We start from the raw sequence: 18,405 nt of genomic DNA, 5'->3' as shown, positions 1-18,405 counted from the left end.
TGACGGTGCATTTGGCGACCGGAGCCGAAACCCTTTTGGAAACTGTTTTGAAAGAGGAAGAAACCCTCCACACGGCTAGAACAGCCCTTAACATTTCCAGCCCTTAACATTTCCGGCCGGCTTACATTGGTGGCGGCCGACGTCGGTTCCATATTGGAGACTTCAGCGAAGTTCACATTCACGCTAGCGGCGTTGTTTCAATTTCAACGGGCTTGATCACTACAGGATAATGCATCTCTCATGCAGTTGTGGTCATAACCACTCGAAACACGGTAATTCGGTTCCAACTTTAAGTTTGAACCCAACTTTACACTGCCATGCTAAATAGCAGTAAGCAGTTAGTACATCCAAACAACTAAAACTGCAGCAAGCTAATTAAACACCTTCCTACGACAACGACCTCCTTCCTAACTATGGAGAGCAACAAAAGCGCCATCTCCATTGATCAAAGACAAAAGGCTGGAACGAGCGCACGCGCACAATGACACCACGTCAGTGGTCGCGTGGCCGGCCGGCCGGCCTAGTCCCAGCTCCCGCTCAGCAGCGGCTTCACGTCGGCCACCTCGCCGAACATCTTCACCAGGTCCGAGCACCCGGCCGCCCGCTGCTCCTCCCCCTGGCTACCCTCCCCCTCCTCTCCCTCCGCCTCCCCCTCCAGCTCCAGCCCGAGCTCCTCCTCGACGTCGTCCGACGCCGCGATGAGCAGCAGCTCGCACCCCTCGTAGTTGAGCAGGTCCGGCGGGTCCGCCGGCGCGAACCGCCGGCTCCCGAACGCGCCCTGCAGGTGCGCCGGGAACGCCGCGCGGCGCTTGCTCTGCAGCCCGCGGAACCCGCCACCGCGGCCGCCGGAGGGCGGGTCGGGGTTCTTCACCTGCACGAGGAACGACGCCTCCGGCTCCACGTTCATCGCCTCCTGCGGCTCCCCGTCGCCGCGGGTCGGGAGCTCCAGCTTGTACACGAGGTGGGTGTGCGGGGAGCGCCGCCCGCCCGGCTCGTGCCTCAGGATACGGTACACGCCCTCGCCCAGCGCACGCGCTGCCGGCCTGCGGCGCTGGCCCTGCGTCGCCGTGCTGTACTCCTCTGCATGCCACAACCGAGCAGAGTAAAAGCTTCAGATTCTTCTGTCATTTGACACCGTCTTACACTCTTACACAAGCACAGTATTTCATACCTTCCTTGAGCGCGTCCTTGATGTCCTGGACCTTGGTGGTGACGAGCTCGACGTACCCCCAGTACGGGCGGCTGTGCTTGGCCGGATCCGGCAGGCTCTTCCTCCCCATGACCACCAGCCGGAGCAGCGGCTGCTCCTCGATGTTAACCTCCTGCGCGACCAATCGAGATGCAATGCAACCACGTGCCGCAGAAACTAAATCGTCATGGCGTGTTCTAGCCGTTTACATACCTCCTTGCCATGGCCGCCTTCGTGGCCTTCCTTCGTGCTCGCCCCTCCTCCGGATCCTCCTCGGTCGCCGTCGTCCTGGTGGTGGTGCTTGCGGCCCTCCTTGCCGGAGTCCGGCGCCTGCTTCTCCTCGACGGCGCGGTCGCCGGACTCCGGGCGCAGGACGATGTACATGCGCTGGACGTCGTCGGGGCCGCGCGCCTCGTCCTTGCCCACCTTGGGCCTGTAGAAGAAGAAGATTTCGCCTTTCTCCTGCGTCCATGCATGCCACCGGTCACGGAAGAATCGCAACGGAACGAGACCGAATTACAGGTCACAGGCTCACAGCAGGCTGGCGCACCTGGATCTCCACTTTGGGGTCGGGCCGGGTCTTCACCTCCTTGCCTTGTCCCATGGCGGGTTGGATCGATCGATCGAGAGATGCTACAGTACTGCGAGCCGAGTTTGCTTGTGTCGTGCAGCAAGCCAGCAATTGATGGATGGAGACGGAAGCGATCGAGGCTACCCAGTAGCTGCGGTGAAAAGTGGTAGTGGCGATGCAACCGTTGTCGATCGGTGGCGTAGAAAAAGGACGCGTGCCGATTGATGGATCAGCTTATTACACGTGCGCACGTACGTGGCCGGCCGGCTAGAAGCGTCCAGTCCGTCTCCGGGCTTCACCTCTGTCTCACCTCACCTCGAGTACAGCGCCGGGGTGCCGTGTCACCGGTGATGATCTAAAGCTCGGTGGCGCTGCTGTGCAGAGCGCGCGGCACGTGCGGACGTACGTGCCCATGCGTACGTGTAATAAGCTGGTAGCACGTTCCGACGAGCAGTAAGTACATAGAGGAGGGGCCTAGCTAGACTTTCCAGAGAGCGAGCGCGCTCTAGATTTTGTATAAGAGGGAGGAAGATATATGGGCCACTTAAGGTTGCACTCGGAGCAACGGCCCAAAAGCTGTTTGTTGGGCCCAAACCATGTTTTGCAAGTTTTGGGTCGGCGGCAGCCTTGCCAGTGTTTGCGACGGTCCCTGTCGTCCCGATCCCCATACATGTCGTCGTCGTCTGGGCGCACGCGGCACGCGCCAAGCGTGCGGTGTGATTCACCCCGGAGCCGGTGCCCGCGTTCTCGGCGTCCACATACCAAAGTCTCCGATCCCGCGCGCCGCCACCACCACCGCGTACGAGTGGCGTTGCACGGCGCACGAACGATCCTGCGGAGACGGGAGATCTCGCGTACGGGAAGAGGGGGGCGGTACGACGACGTTTGTTGCCTCCCCGCCTCCGACGATCGATCCGTCGTCGCTCCGGCACGGCACGTACGTACTCCGTTCGTACGCGCGCCCCTCGGACGACGACACCACCGGCCCGCGTCTTCGGACCGGACACGTACACACGTTAAGTACACCGTACCGGCTACGTACTAGCTCGTCGGCTCGTCGCTCCGGCACGACGCTCGCGTCCTGTCCTGACCCGACGACCCACGCACCGGTATCCACACAGGGGGATGCCAGGGGAAGCTCCTCGTCGTAGTGTACAACGTGATCGGAGGTCATACATGATGAACACGAGTTGTACTTTGCTATACAACAAGATCCATTGAACGTCACGAGCAGCCGCAAACTTCGTTCGGACCTGAAAACTTGCCCTAGAGCTGAGCCAGCCCGATCGCCTGCTTGCCTCCTCAATCTTCATGGCCCGTGCGCACAAGCAAGCTCCACTCGTGCAGCCGTGCAGGCGTCTCCGATGGATCTGACGCCTCCGTACGTGGTGCGGCGCCACGACGCGTGGCGGCCGGAAAGCGGCGTCGCGTGGCGTGCTCGCAGCCTCCACGCACATGATCGGCATGACCCACCGGGCCGGGACGGCGGAGGCGCAGGACAGCCGCGACGACGACGTTACCTGGTCCTGGTGTGGGTGCATACGGCCCATCATGGGTACACAGTAGTGGAGCTGCAGGTGACGTCGACCGGCACGGCGCCACCAAGGCCAGGTGCCCTGTGGTGCCGCTCGCAGAAAGGGGACGCCCCGCGCGCATGAGTACGCGTCAGGGCACGCCTGGCGCTACAGCGGCTGTGGTGCCCAAGGTCACTCTCCTACTGCCGCTTCTCACTCTCAGGCCCTCAGCAGAACTGATGGTCCATCGCGAGGGAACTATAGCACCCCCCAAAAAAATCTTACTCAGAAAATACTCATTCCAGTGCTGTGGCAAAAATCAGAAACATCCTACAACCAACTTGGTAAAGTCTAATCATTATTAATGGTAATATCCATCGTTTTTTTAAAAACAGCAGCTGATAAGGTCAAAATTAGAGTCCCAAATCAAGTCATGGCATAAGAGCTGAAATAGCCCAAGTTATGGTTTCAATCAAACACATATTAAAGAAATAGGATGGTGCAATGCAATTGGGAAATATAGGGTATGTGTGTGTGTGTATGGGTATTATGCTACAAAATAAGCCAAAACAGAGAAAAATAAGCAATTTCGATTAGCTATGGGTTTTAAATTTATTCATGAGTTCACTTCTAATTTTCATGTACCATCGATTTAAATTTGAAATTCATGCGCAAAGTAGTTCTAATATGAGCCGCTCATCTAAAAATGAAAGGGTTAAAAATAATATGAGTAAATTTCATAGCCGGTCCTTAAACTATTGTGCGATTCTCATTTAGAACTCCATACTATGAAATTCCATTTTAGAATTTGTAAACTATTTAAGTTGACCATCTAGATCCAAAACCAGCCACCACACCACACCCCATAAGCTGAGATGGCATGCTAATTGTGCAACAACATGGATCCTAGCATGTGGGACCCGCATGTCAACCCCCCCTCCCTCCATGGCGCTGCCGGCATGCACCTCTCCTTGCGCAGCTGTTCATTGCCGGAGAGCAACCCCTCCCCGGTGCTCCCTTCCTCCGTCCAGGTACCCACCATCCCGATCCGCCGCCCCGCCGCTCACCGTCGGCGCCCAAGCCATCCCCCATGGGCAAGCACGATAGCTGTCGCCAAACCCTGGCCTAACGCCTCCGCTGACCGTGCTCACTACCAGCCGCCACTTCCGCCTGCCGAAGGCTGCAACCGAGCCATGCCCCACCTTCCCCAAGGCCAGCAACGTCGCCAGCAAAGCCATGCGCCCGCCAGGCGCATGAGAAGCCGCCACCAGGAGCGATTGCCTCTGGCGCGCTCGAGCGAGGAAGCCTTCGACGCGGCCGCAGAGGGGTGAGGTGAAGAGCTCGAGCAGGGTGCGCTCTAAAATAGGCCGCATGTGGTTGGACGCGCTCGAGCTTCACTGGGCAATTTTATTATGAGGATCTGGATGAGAATCGCTCAATAATTTAAAGGTCGATCATGAAATTTACTCAAATAATATCAAAGTGTTGGAAAATCTCGCAATAGCCCCTAACACAAACATTGCTGTGCCGCCTGATGATGTGAGGACAATGTGCGAGAATGAAAGTTTGGTGCCCGCGAAAAGCTTTCCCATCTACCACGCGGCCGGCTCATCACCAACCCCGGGATGTGGGGTTTGACTTTGGCCTAACCACACATGTCTGCATTGAGCTCTCTGGCGTCCTCCTGCATTAACAATGTCAAACGCAGACCCACACACACCATGGATTTGATACTCACCCCTCTTCGTATATATACTCTATTCTATGGTTGGCCTCAAATGAAAGCTCTGACCCAGGGACCCCTCCCTACTCGTCCTCACGTCACTCTCCGGCTCTCCCCTCGCACGTCTCCAGCTCTCCTCCCGCCTGGCCGCCTCTCCATTTGTTTTTCCATCACATCGCCGTCGTCACGCGCACACCGCCCCACTTCCCACCGCACCGCGCCCCACCTCCCCTCTCCCGAAGCTTCCATGGCGCCCGCGCCGCCGGCTACCACGTGGCCCCACCGCCACGGCACATTCCTCCGGCCACTGGCCCTCGTGCTCGCCATGCTCCGGCCGGTCACGTCGCAGCTCCTCCAGCCGCCTCCCGGCGCCACCTTATCCGCCGCGTTCTCGCCGCCGTCGCCGCCCGCCGACGCTGGAGGCGGCGGCGGCGGAGGGGGAAGGTTCAGCCTCACCACGTCGCTCCTCTTCGTCAGCCTCATCGCCGCGCTCTTCCTACTCGCCTTCTTCTCGGCCTACCTCCGCCGCTGCTCCGACGCCGCCACGGCCACGGACGCCGCGCGGCGACGCGCCCTGAGCGCCAACGCGGCCGTCGCGGCAGCGGCGGCGGCAGCTTTCGCGTCGGCGGCCAGCGTCGGCGGCGGCAGGAGGCGCGCCGCCGTGGGGCTCGACGCCGCGGCGATGGAGGCGCTCCCCGTGCTCACGTACGCGACGGCGCGGGCGGTCAAGGCCGGCCGCGGGGCGCTCGAGTGCGCGGTCTGCCTCTCCGAGTTCGACGACGCCGGCGAGAAGCTCCGCCTCCTCCCCGGGTGCTGCCACGTGTTCCACGCCGCCTGCATCGACGTGTGGCTCGCCGCGCACGTCACCTGCCCCGTCTGCCGCGCCGACCTCTCCGACCCGGCCGTCGCGGACGCCGGCCACGTCCTGGCCGCTGACCTCGCAGCCCAGGCAGAAGCGCCCACCGACACGATTATCAACATCGACATCGAGCCGTCCGAGTCAACGCCAGAACGGGGCCCCACATCGTCCGACGAGCAGCCAGCGGAGACGGCGGAGGAGCGGGTGGACCGGTACACGCTGCGGCTGCCGGAGAGGCTCAGACGGGAGATCGACGAGGCGAGGCGGCTCCGCCGGGCAATGAGCGCGGTGACCGCTTCGACCGCGTTGCCGAGCGCCTCAAGCGGGCGGTTGACGCCGGCGGCGGCACTACGGACAATGTCGACCGCGCGCCAGAGCCGGCGGTGGTCGGGGCTGTTCCGGGCTCTGTCGGGGTCGCGGCGGCGGAGCGAGCCGGAGGGCCACCGGAGGGTGGTGCCATTGCATACCGGCGACGGGGAGGTGGAGGTGGTGGTGGTGCAGGACGGTAACGTGGAGAAGTACTACGCGCACAGCCTCACGTTCGCTGGGTTCGTCATCGACGGCGACGTCGCGGCCGGCGACTGGAACCCGGAGGTCTTCCAGGTCTCGACGGCCGGCGCGGCGACGTCGCAGCGGTGAAGCCAGCATTGTTGTTCATTCCAGCGATCCTATAGGTAGAGGTAGAGCGATTGCGCGTGGTTTGATGAATTTGACAGCAATCAGCAACTGTACATTTAGAGTTATTAGTTGTCATCTGGTTGATGGGAAGTGCTCTCTGTACTGTACATACAGTATACAATTAAGTTTTTGAGCCTCATGGAAATACTTCTGTCATGGCAATGCAAATATGGTTACGGATTTGCTGGTTTTCTCCTGTTCATTTTTAGTTGACATGTAAATCTTCATCAGAGGCTGGCTCCACTCCAGTTCATCCATCGTCATCGCCGACGATGTTTACCTGAAGCATGCACATGTCTTTCTGTCCATGAACCAGCTGGAGTGCACGCACCAGTCATCACGGAGTTGTTTACAACTCTCGAGTAATAAAGTAGTACAAGAGCACAATCATAAGTAACAGATCCATCTTGCAAATGAGATATATGCAGAGATATATGCTTTCACAAGGCTGACGTGATCCTTATTAGCAGTAAACCATGAGACTGACACCAAATCATGTATCCACGCCAGTCAAAGACTAACAAGTTGGAACTGGAGATGTTGTTTATGCCGCTAGAGGAGAATTGACTTTGTGGCAGTCCATGAGTAGATCCATTTCCCCCGTAACAATGCTAAAAAGGAGGCTTCTTAAACCTATAATGCAAGCAAGCTTCAAGCTTTATCATGCAAGAGATGCAGATGCAGAAAAAATTCTTATAAATCATACCGACAGAGACATCTTCAAATTATGGATATTAGTATCCAGCATCTTGTGTCCAATCCTTTTAGAAAAAAATCTGTTAGTGTAAGCACATTATAGTGTTGTATACAGATGTAGCCAGTTGGATACATCCAGGTCAAGACAGCGCACTAGAATAACCAATGCAGGTCAAGAAAGACTTGAAATTTGAGTACCTAAGCAGCAAATGCAACCAAACCTGTAAGATTCTATTTAAAAAAGTCCAAGTGGCATTTGAATACATAGCGTCCTCCCATCACATAGCCAACATATAGCAGGCAAGATGTCAACATATAAGAGCAATTATATATATTCCTAACAAACTCGAGTGTCAAGTACAAAAAGACAGGTCGTTGTAGTCAGCTCCTGCGTATTTATTTTTTTTTGAACCTTGCCAAGCTCCACTTGTGCCAGATGAGTGGAGGAGATCAGCTAGGAAGTAGGAAATTTTAGTTCCCAATAATACAATTTCTCAGGTTAGAGTCAATCAAAGCTCTCTGATTACTGTACCATACTCCGGAGAGGATTCCAATCAGGACGAGCAGAAAATGAACAGACCCAGGTAGCTGCTGCCACTCGTCAGCACCTAATCATGGTGTGTGTAAAGATTAAACAACCGCACAGATTTCTTGTCCTTCTGAAGAAATCAGTAGCATCGTGCGTGCGATCTCCCAGATATTCATCACGCTGAGTCAGATTTCAATCACCTGCTGATCATATGACTTCCTGTTCCTGGAAAGAAACAGAATTGTGCTATTTAACTATACCCTAATTTCATAAGGAAATCTGTCGAATTTCTTACCTCACGGTTTTGTGAACAGATTCATACTGAAATTCTCCATGTCTCACGAACTCCATCTATTCCGGTGACACTTTAGGAATAAGGTTTTGGCCTTGTTAGGGGCTAGGGATGGTGGGGGAGGTCATGGACCCGACGGTGGTGGCAAGTGTAGAGCGGGGTAGCCTAGGCATCACTTGGCCGCGGTGAGATGGCTGGCAGGCGTTGGGTTTGAGTGGCGTCAGATGGGGGATGGAGATATGCTGGATCTTGATCAAATGGACCAAGATTTTCAAAGATTTAACCATCTAAATCTGCATGTGTAGATTGACCCAAAGAAAAATTAAGAAATGTTGTTTTCTTTGATTCCCTTCGATTATAAAAACAATTGCTAACCACGTAGAACTCCATCACAGCTCTCTAATTATTGTATTATTATGGTTTCTAGAGAGGATGAGGGGAAATGTGTACACCGGTAGGCAGATGTCGTTACTCTAGCAGCAAATACAAGATTTTCCAAATGGATTTATGTTTGTTTCTAAATATATATCATTCTAATATATTTTTTCTAAGCAAGTCAATAATTATTTCAAATAGAAATAAAGATTAACTAACTATCCACCAAAAAATTAACAATTATAAACATACAGGAGAATGCAGGTGATCTCCATTGAAAAAGATCATACATAATATTCATATTTTGTTTCTAAATATCGGAAATATTGGCATGCCACCGTGGGTAGCAGCGTACCCACATGAGGATGATGCTACGCTAGGGACAGCAGACCTTCATCAACTTTTCCTCGAAAAACGATGGCTGTAGCTGGAAGCCTCTTCACCGCCCTTCATGTTGCTCAGCAATGAGAGCACAGGGCGACCTCCGACTTTCAAGTGCCTGCCCATTTGTTCTATCGAGGCTTTGAACTCTAAATTCTAACATGTTCTTTGCATTTTATTCTCTGAACTCTAAAGTCAAGCATGTTCTCACAGGTTAAAAATTAAGTCTGACCTCAAATACAATACTTTATTACTTGCATGTCACATTTGCGACCAGCCAACCAAGGTTTGGTTTCATAGTTTGTCCTACCTTAAAATTGTTAAAGGATGGAGGGAGTATATTTTCCTTTCTCCTTTTATGCTCATAGATTTTACAGTAGTTTGGCTTCCACCTAGGACTAAGAGCTTGAGGCGCAACACAATGGCTTCGCTGGCAAAGGCGACGTTGGCCTATCGCACAAGAGGAATTTTTGAGCTGTAAACTTAAACCCTTAGAGCACTTCATTTTTCTTTTTGTTCCAAAGAAAAGTCATGAGTTTTTTAAGTGAAAAATATTCCAAGTACCATCTGATTCATCATGGCAAGCATTAAACTTCCCAGATACTCCATGCCTAACCACCACGATATGCTAAATCGTACTATGTGGGAAATGAAACTTATCTGCAGCTTGTACTGGATCATTTTTTCATGCCAGACAAGATGAACAATGATGTCTATCAATTACTACCATGTGGATGCAAAATATCATTTTTTATCGATTGACTACATTATACAAATGACTTTCAATCAAACAACAACTAACAACACTTAACTCTATCTAGATCCGCTGTCTAAGCTAGTTTTGGTCATCAAGATCAATCAACAATTTTTAACAAATAGAAATAAATATTTCTTAACAATCCATTGAAAAACTAACAATCCTAAACACTTAAGAGAACACAATCCCAATATACATTCCAAGTTGTCAGAGTTCATGAGATTTTTAGGATTTCTGTGCTTTCTCACTCCGCTCTCTCTTCAAATATGTCACAACACATCTCAACAAATGTCATGCTCACTTCTAGACTTCAACAATGGAAAAGTGTTTATCAGATTGGTTCTGTTAATATTTAATAATCAATCATAATATAGTTATCCTACCAAAAATATAAAAAAGTTACTAATACTCTTATATAACCATTTTTGAAATATATACACTATCATTTTTATGTAGCATGGAAAATATCTTTTGTGTATAAATCTTTTATCTAGAAACATCTTTAGAAGTATCAAGTTTTATATGATTTCTATATTATTTGTAAGAGTTATATATCTATTTGATTTAAATAACATTTTAGAAAAATTTTCTTAGTGAATTAGAGATTTTTAGAGGTGTTAATTGTCACGTTATCTTAAGGTGGCAATTAACCTCCTTCACTGTCGAAGGGGTGCGTCACGGCATCAGACACACCAAATCTCCAATCTTCTTCATTTCCACATAATAGTGCGCTCCGGGTGTACGCAATGATCCTCTACCATCGCTAGCCAACGTGTGCCCTTCACCCTCATGCTATTTCACTCCACAACCAGCTCGGGACAATAGTCGCCATCCCCTCCGCCCATGATGTTAAGCATGTGGAGGTAGAGCCCATCAAGCACCAATCTCTCGTCCAAATATATGCTTATAATCTTTTCTAATCTAGAGTAGTTAGCAGCGCATCATCTTCATTCAAGTGTAATAGCTTTAACCATTTACCTTGAATGAGCAATTGTGTCCATGGTGGTTCAAGTTGGGTGTGCCATCGTTTCTTCGTGCCATTATCAAATGGTGTTGATTGTTTAGCTAATTCACAAGAAGAACATAGCTGGGGGGAACTTGTATAAAAAGTGGTGATTAAACTATCATGTTGTTGATGTTGATTCCTCAGTAATACCCTCTCACCCCGTTTATCCTTAATATTAGAAGGAAGATAACATCATTATCATTGATCATACCTCATAATTAGACTGTATTCACATGTAGCTATGTTTTTAGAGTATACCGTAATTTCGCAGAAAATTGGCCCAATTTGGACCATTTACATGAAAAAAACAACATCCAACATAGAAGAAATGAAGCTCAACAACCCTAATGAGGTTGGGCTGATCATTTGGAAGGAGCCCAAGGCCGATTGGTCTAGTCTAGTCCATCACGCAACCACGTCCAGATTCAACAAATGACTATTGTCAAAGACTTGGGGTGGATTTTGAAAAGATATAATCTCAGAGATCACGTCGTAGCAAACTAGTGATTGGAAGATGATCAAATATATGAGAAGAACCATTCATATCTAAAGGGATTTCAATAGCCAGGATGAACATGCAATTGGCCAATACTTTCTGGAGGACATGGGAACAACTTGGTGGTGATGATACGTGAATAGGAGGAAAAAGGAACCAAGACGATCGGCATGGACCCCCTTCCCCTGGCTAGTCAACCTCTAGCATTCCTTTTCTCGAATTTGCACATTTATATCACGACATTTTCAAGGTATAACTACTCACCTTCTTGATCAGCGCATCATCATTCTACCCAAAAGTCAAGGAACTTGAGGGACAACCATATGTAGAAAGTTAGGATAATGAAAATTGTCCAAAGGTTAGCTTAGGCTAGACTCTGGCTGGTGTGATCACCTTGCGAAGAAGATCCATGCCGGAGTTTTGGAACTAGGAGACACAAGTTAGAGGTACGATCTAAATGGTGATCTTGTGATGAACATATTGCGATAGCAATGTAATCACATCATGTTCTGATTCAATTGCATACCATATGCCTCCTTTTATATTTTCTACTACCATGATCATGCTCATGATCATGGTTATTCTAGTATAATAACTAGCTAGATTGCTCGGACTACTTTTGTAGTCATGGTGAATAGAATTGCATATCGGATCTATCATGATAGCTAGACATGTGTCAGATGTCTCCCTCTGAGCTCTCCATGTTCATGTTTAATTTGTGGACTATCTCGTGTGGAAGGTAGGATTATCTGGACCTAATAGGACGGTCAGTACGTACTCGAGGGATAGATTGGAGGTGAAGATCTAAAGATGTTTTAAATGAGGGCAACATTTTTGCACTTTTTATATGGTATCATTATCAACTACTCAAGTTTTAGTAAGATGCATGATTGAGATAAGTAAGTTTCTGCACGTTCTTGAATGAGTTGTTTGAAGTGTGCGAAGCTAGGGATCCGAGAAAATACATTTCGGTCCTTCTTGGGCCATCGCCAACCACCCAACACAACAGGCTGACCTAATTAGGTCCTCATAGACTATTTATTTTGTTTCAGCTCAACTATATACAGCTTTAGCTCTGTTACGAGTATATCTATATGTTTATTATAGTAAAAGATTTTTTGTATCATAATTATTGTACATCCATGCAACTCTGTGTTCACCTCGCGTCGCTCAACAGCGAATACTCATGGCTTGTTCCTTTCTAAGGAAATTCTCCTGCGATCTTCCAAGGTATTCAGCAGGTCAGGTCAGCTTAGAATCTCCTGCTAAGCACAAGACTTCCTTGTGCCCAGGGTAGAAAAACTAAAGAGAAAGCACACATGGCCTGTCATCCAGTAAGGACTAGAACAGAGCTGCAGATCTCTTGGCTACTGATCGAGATCTCGCTGCCTGCCAAAAGGAGAGCTTGTGACTATTTCAGAACTGCCAAAAGGATAACATTTTTGTACTGGAGCTTTTCGACTCATGTGTCTTGAACTCCTGTGTTTTAAAATAGACCTTTTTAGCTATGTGCCTATGCAGGAGATTTAAATCCATGTAGTATTGTCATCTGGCTGTTATCATGTGTTGCTCTCGAGCTCTCTTTTTACATTTCAACTATCATATTGTCATGTATCTGAGAAATTAGCGAGAGCTCTTGCCTCTTGGTTGTTATTAAAAATCTGTTTGAGACCATGTTTGTTAGTGATGGGCTGAGACTTTATTTCTATTTTTTATATTTGAAAAAATGATTGAAATTTGAATTTTCATTTGAAATCATGAATTTAAATATGGTTCATTTGTATGCATTACAAATAATTTAGTTTGAATTGTTGTTATATGAGATGGAGAGTATACATAGTGGATATGTGGAAATAAAAGAGAAAAATAAGTAGGGCTGAGAAGGAGGGATCTTTACTGGAGTTGTGTGAAAAACAAGCTCCACTATAGAAACCTGAGAAACCTAAAGTAGAAGTTATTGTTGGAGTTGCTCTTAGTCCACTAATGTGCAGCATCTGAGAAACCTGAAGTTGAAGCTGTTAATGTGCAGCATCTTGAAAGCACGCATGTTCTGACCGGAGCTGTAAAACCGAATGGCGGGCCCCCAGAATCAAATCTTCAGCACTTTTACGCACCTAGAATAAAAAGGCGAGCCGGCGCATCTCGCGAAACCCCAATCGAAATCCAGCATCGCCTCGACGGTCGACGAACTGGTCGCTGTCGAACTTGTCCTTTACTTTTCTTGCATTGCTCTGCGCGTGCTCGTGAAGTCACGGTAGGATCCCTTGCCTCGATACCTTCCGGCAGCAAGCAGCCCTCTTTTCGGCTTCATTCCCTTCTCAGATTGTTCTTGAAGCAAGGAAGGAGGGAAAGCGCAGGTGATGAGTGACCCACAGCACCCTGTTCCTCGGCGCTTTCCTCTCCATGGATATACTTATGATATTGTCCTTCTTGCAGCTGCAGCTGGCGTGCTTTCTTGGGGTTCCGTAGAGCCCAGCTTGCTCTATCGGACGGGAAGGGCTAGTGTATATAAACTGCGCGCACACCACCTTCTTGGCCTCGTCGGCTCGCTCGGAGCAAGAAGCACAGAGGGCTAGGCCAAGGCGGCGGAAGAGGAGCTCGGAGACCAAGGCGCCGAACGCCATGGCACAGCTGCTGCTGCACGGGTTGATCGACGCCAGGATCGTGGCGGCCGACCTGTCCGTCACGTCAGATGGCCAGCTGCAGCCGACCAAGAAGGTAGAGGTAGTGCTGCTGTATACTCTGTTTTCGAGAAACCTAGTAAAATCTTACTTGAGCGTTTTAGTAAAATCTTACTTGCAAAGAAGTGTGGTAGAGAACCAGGTGGAGTTTCTGCTTTCGAGTACTTGCCTAGATTGCCAGAGAACATTTCAATTTCATCCTAAAATTCTCGATCGAGGCGGATTTAAGTTTGGACAGGAAATCAGAAGGCTCAAATAAATCCGTTTCTTTTTGTTCAAAAACAAGGATAAACCCTTAGTCTTGCTGCACATCCTAACGATGGGCTGGGTCCCTTTTGATATCATGCATGACACGCCTTGTTCTCTGCTGGGCTGGGCCTACGCACTTGGGAGGTTTGGACTGCTTTCTCAAAGAAGTACCAACTTTTGCAAAACTATGGGCTCTTTGACAAAAGTACTAGTTTAGCGACAGTTGTGTCACATGAATTACATATTTAAGCCTACATATCATAAATCCATGTGTGAATTGTCGCAAAGTACCGTCGCAAATACTTGATGCTTTGATCAAAATTTGGCCAAACTTTGAAATTTTGGCCGTCAATAGTTGTCATAATATTTAGTTTGGGAACATAAGCATCATATGCTTAGATTTTTCTTGCAAAATACTTTTGTAATCTCAAAGGTTTATTAGATATTGTATCTATATATTCTAATAAAAATATTGATCATAGTTATATATAACTAAAAGACTACAAATATTCACAAGTGTCAAAGTATTTGTGACGCGGGTGTATATAGGCTTACGAACTCTAAATATGTAGTTTAATGATAACCCAGTTTAAATATGTAGTTTTGTAAGAACAAAGATACTCCCTCCGTCCCAAATTACTATTCGTTTTGACTTTTCTATCTAAAAAGTCAAAACGAATAGTAATTTGGGACGGAGGGAGTATATACGTAGTCTTGCAAAGTCTATCATTCAAAAGAGGTATTACTATACAAGCCTTCCTCGGAATAATCATGGACCCTACTTTCTCATAGGATAATGAATATCACTCTAATTACACAAATATAAGTTGTTAAAGACACCGACATTGTCTACAAGGTACAACTCTGACTATTTATTATGAAAATGTTATTCAAAATGAAATGGATTGTTTGTCATAATGAAAGTATCTTTAACGATGAATCTATTAGCATCAATACTTATTGTTAATCTATCCACTATTTATGTATTGATGATCGGAGTTGGAAAAGTTTGACGGGTAGAAAGACGATTTTTATGATTATAAATTGCATCGCAAATCGAAAATGCCATTGGTTAACAAATTTTTCAAATTTTGATCTTGTCTGAAACCAGACTCGGATGAAGAGGAAGGTCTTCTCATGGATCAGCAAGCTGCCCTTCTGCAAATGCCAGGTTTAGCTCATCCCAGCTGGGTTGGCCATGGTACCACACCTGCCCATCCTTGCCATCGTACATAATCCTGACGCTGCTTTCGCGCTCGCAGCAGCGGCTGGAGAACGCCATCGGCCTCGGCACGGCCGGCAAGCTGTACGCGACGGTGGACATCGACAAGGCCCGTGTCGGGCGGACGCGCATGCTGGACCCCGTCCACTCTCCGCGCTGGAACGAGGCCTTCCGCATCTACTGCGCGCACGACGCCAGCAACATCATCTTCACTGTCAAGGCCGACAACGCCATCGGCGCCACGCTCATCGGCCGCGCCTACCTGCCCACCAGGGACGTCGTCGCCGGCCAGAAGGTGGAGCGGTGGCTCGACATCTGCGACGAGAAGCGCCAGCCCCTGGAAGGCGGGGACAAGATCCACGTCCAGCTCCAGTTCACGGACGTCGCCGCGGACCCCGAGGGCGGCTGGGGCGCCGGCGTCGGCGGCGCAGGGCCGTACGGGGGCGTCCCGCGCACCTTCTTCGAGCAGCGCCGCGGCTGCCGGGTCCGCCTGTACGGGGACGCGCACGTCTTCGACGGCTTCGCGCCGCACGTCCAGCTCGACGGCGGCAGGCCGTACGAGCCCCGCCGGTGCTGGGAGGACGTCTTCGAGGCGATCAATAACGCCCGGCGGATGGTGTACATCGCCGGGTGGTCCGTGAACACCGGCGTCCAGCTAGTGCGTGACCCGCGGCGGCCGTCGTCGGAGACGCTCGGGCAGCTGCTCATCCGGAAGGCCGACGAGGGCGTCACGGTGCTGATGCTGGTGTGGGACGACCGCACGTCGGGGGGGCTCGGCCCGATCAAGCGAGACGGGTTGATGGCCACGCACGACGAGGACACGGCGGGCTTCTTCCGCGGGACCAGGGTGCACTGCGTGCTCTGCCCGCGGAACCCCGACAAGGACCGGAGCTACGTGCAGGACGTCGAGACGGCCACCATGTTCACGCACCACCAGAAGACGGTGGTCGTCGACGGCGGCGGCGTCCCGGGGCCGAACGCGCCGCCGGGGCTCGTGAGCTTCCTCGGCGGCATCGACCTGTGCGACGGGCGGTACGACACGCAGGAGCACCCGCTGTTCCACACGCTGGGCACCACGCACAACAAGGACTTCCACCAGCCCAACTTCCCCGGCGCGTCCATCAAGAAGGGCGGACCCAGGGAGCCATGGCACGACGTCCACTGCCGCGTCGAGGGCCCGGCGGCGTGGGACGTGCTCGACAACTTCGAGCAGCGGTGGCGGAAGCAGGGCAGCGGCGACAACCTCCTGGTCGCGCTGGACAAAGCGTGGGCGCCGCGCGAGGCGGCCGCCGGCGACGCCGAGTCCTGGAACGTGCAGGTGTTCCGGTCCATCGACGGCGGCGCGGCGGCAGGGTTCCCGGAGAACCGCGACGAGGCCCCCGACGAGGCCGCGCGGCGCGGCCTGGTGAGCGGCAAGGACCACGTGATCGAGCGCAGCATCCAGGACGCATACATCCACGCCATCCGCCGCGCCCGGGACTTCGTCTACATCGAGAACCAGTACTTCCTGGGGAGCTCCTACGCGTGGCGGCAGAACGACGGCGTGACCGTGGAGGCCATCAACGCGCTGCACCTCATCCCCAAGGAGCTGTCGCTCAAGATCGTGAGCAAGATCGAGGCCGGCGAGCGGTTCGCCGTGTACGTGGTGCTGCCCATGTGGCCGGAGGGCGTGCCGGAGAGCGGCTCCGTGCAGGCCATCCTGGACTGGCAGCGCCGCACGATGGAGATGATGTACAGGGACGTGTCGCTAGCCATCCGCGCCAAGGGGCTCCAGGCTGACCCCAGGGACTACCTCACCTTCTTCTGCCTCGGCAACCGCGAGGCGCCGCGCCCCGGCGAGTACGTGCCGCCGGAGCGGCCGGACCCCGACACCGACTACGAGAGGGCGCAGCAGGCCAGGCGCTTCATGATCTACGTCCACGCCAAGACGATGATAGGTAACTTGCATCTTGGCCGATTAATTTCAAGAACATCATGGATTTCATGTTGATCGATCGTTGCTTTCTCGATGGCCGTTTGCAGTCGACGACGAGTACATCATCGTGGGATCGGCGAACATCAACCAGCGCTCCATGGACGGGGGCCGCGATACGGAGATCGCGATGGGTGCGTACCAGCCGAGCCACCTGGCGACCAGGAACCGACCGGCGAGGGGCGAGGTCCACGGCTTCCGGGTCGCGCTGTGGCAGGAGCACCTGGGACAGGCGGCGGCGGCGGCGGCGGGAGAGCTCCTCCTCCGGCCGTCGAGCCTGGCTTGCGTGCACAGGGTGAACCAGGTGGCGCAGCAGCACTGGGACATGTTCGCGAGCGACACGTTCCAGGGCGACCTCCCTGGCCACCTCATGGCGTACCCGATCGTTGTGGGCGACGAAGGCAAGATCACGGGGATGACGACGCAGTTCCCGGACACCAAGGCCAAGGTGCTCGGCAGCAAGTCCAACGTCCTCCCGCCCATCCTCACCACATAATTTAATGATGATTTGATGCACCGTGAACTGCAGCCTGGGGTGAAATGTTGTTCATTGTTGATGTATATGTGCAAGCAAAGTGTGTGACTGGTATTGCAACTGGTGTGTGTGAGTAAAAGATGTGGATTGCAATTTATATGTGAATGGAATAAAGCACAAATGTGATTTCTATTCTTCCTATTTGCAACCATACACTTACGATTCATCCTGAGAGGAACTATAAGAGAATTTTGTTAAAAAGAAAGTATACATCCAATTTCAAACTTGGGTCATGGGTGCACACTCACACCTCATCATCCACCAAATAAGCTAAGTTTTCAACTTGGATCGATCTAATCATACCCGCATGAGGGTGGCCCTGACAAAAAAGCATGGCACAAAAATGATCTTATAGGTTAATAAATGTATATAATGTTGGTTAGGTGAGAAGATCTATTCTATGTATTAACAAATACTCTCATCCCAAAACAACAAGCACTACTACACAAAACGTTATCACCACCGGTTCCCAAATGGCATCACCGCCGGTTTGGGAGTCTGGCGGATAAAGGTCGGCGATGATGCTCAGTGGTATCACCGCCGACCTCCAAACCGGTTGTGATGCCATTTTTAAAAACTAAAAGAAAAGAAAAAAAATACACCTGTCGCCGCTGCCGTACCCACCGTCGCCCCGCCGGTCCTCACCCACCGTCACCGTCTCTCCTCGCGATGCCCACATC

The 18,405-nt window shown here is 51.1% G+C and overlaps 3 protein-coding genes across 6 annotated transcripts; 2 read left to right on the top strand and 1 right to left on the bottom strand.

Annotated features, from left to right (window-relative positions):
• Positions 1–267: 267 nt before the first annotated feature.
• LOC101772022 lies at positions 268–1,929 on the bottom strand. Its single transcript, XM_004984089.3, has 4 exons — positions 1,740–1,929; positions 1,403–1,651; positions 1,172–1,322; positions 268–1,080 (listed from the first exon to the last, which is right to left on the bottom strand). The coding sequence occupies exons 1-4, from the start codon at positions 1,791–1,793 to the stop codon at positions 521–523; spliced, it is 1,014 nt and encodes a 337-aa protein (XP_004984146.1). The 5' UTR covers positions 1,794–1,929; the 3' UTR covers positions 268–520.
• A 2,922-nt stretch (positions 1,930–4,851) lies between these two features.
• LOC101771619 (E3 ubiquitin-protein ligase Os03g0188200) lies at positions 4,852–6,714 on the top strand. The gene has a single exon (XM_022823001.1). The coding sequence runs from the start codon at positions 4,930–4,932 to the stop codon at positions 6,493–6,495; it is 1,566 nt and encodes a 521-aa protein (XP_022678736.1). The 5' UTR covers positions 4,852–4,929; the 3' UTR covers positions 6,496–6,714.
• Positions 6,715–13,530: 6,816 nt separating this feature from the next.
• On the top strand, positions 13,531–17,859 carry LOC101770418 (phospholipase D alpha 1). Of its 4 annotated transcripts, none has more exons than XM_004984085.3 (4): positions 13,531–13,790; positions 15,108–15,167; positions 15,262–17,155; positions 17,241–17,859. In XM_004984085.3, exons 1-4 carry the CDS (start codon positions 13,689–13,691, stop codon positions 17,684–17,686), a joined length of 2,502 nt encoding a protein of 833 aa, XP_004984142.1. In that variant the 5' UTR covers positions 13,531–13,688; the 3' UTR covers positions 17,687–17,859. The 4 variants fall into 4 exon arrangements, with proteins under 4 accessions (XP_004984142.1, XP_004984144.1, XP_004984143.1 ...); XM_004984087.3 differs by having other exon boundaries at positions 13,532–13,784; XM_004984086.3 differs by having other exon boundaries at positions 13,532–13,784; positions 15,259–17,155.
• Positions 17,860–18,405: the final 546 nt, after the last annotated feature.

This window comes from Setaria italica, chromosome IX (assembly GCF_000263155.2).
Source record: "Setaria italica strain Yugu1 chromosome IX, Setaria_italica_v2.0, whole genome shotgun sequence".
Classification (NCBI taxonomy): domain Eukaryota; kingdom Viridiplantae; phylum Streptophyta; class Magnoliopsida; order Poales; family Poaceae; genus Setaria; species Setaria italica.
The sequence above is the reverse complement of the archived record's forward strand: the minus strand, read 5'-3'. Positions and strand labels throughout refer to the sequence as shown.

What these genes read in the sequence shown, in the direction of transcription:
- LOC101772022 (XM_004984089.3), bottom strand. Translation starts at nt 1,793, where the DNA reads ATGGGACAAGGCAAGGAGGTGAAGACCCGGCCCGACCCCAAAGTGGAG. An exon ending in AAGGCGGCCATGGCAAGGAG is followed by an intron (nt 1,323 to 1,402) that starts GTATGTAAACGG and finishes TTGGTCGCGCAG; the next exon opens with GAGGTTAACATCGAGGAGCA. An exon ending in CAAGGACGCGCTCAAGGAAG is followed by an intron (nt 1,081 to 1,171) that starts GTATGAAATACT and finishes TGTGGCATGCAG; the next exon opens with AGGAGTACAGCACGGCGACG.
- LOC101771619 (XM_022823001.1), top strand. Translation starts at nt 4,930, where the DNA reads ATGTCTGCATTGAGCTCTCTGGCGTCCTCCTGCATTAACAATGTCAAA.
- LOC101770418 (XM_004984084.3), top strand. Translation starts at nt 13,689, where the DNA reads ATGGCACAGCTGCTGCTGCACGGGTTGATCGACGCCAGGATCGTGGCG. An exon ending in AGCCGACCAAGAAGGTAGAG is followed by an intron (nt 13,791 to 15,107) that starts GTAGTGCTGCTG and finishes GTCTGAAACCAG; the next exon opens with ACTCGGATGAAGAGGAAGGT. An exon ending in TGCCCTTCTGCAAATGCCAG is followed by an intron (nt 15,168 to 15,258) that starts GTTTAGCTCATC and finishes TCGCGCTCGCAG; the next exon opens with CAGCGGCTGGAGAACGCCAT.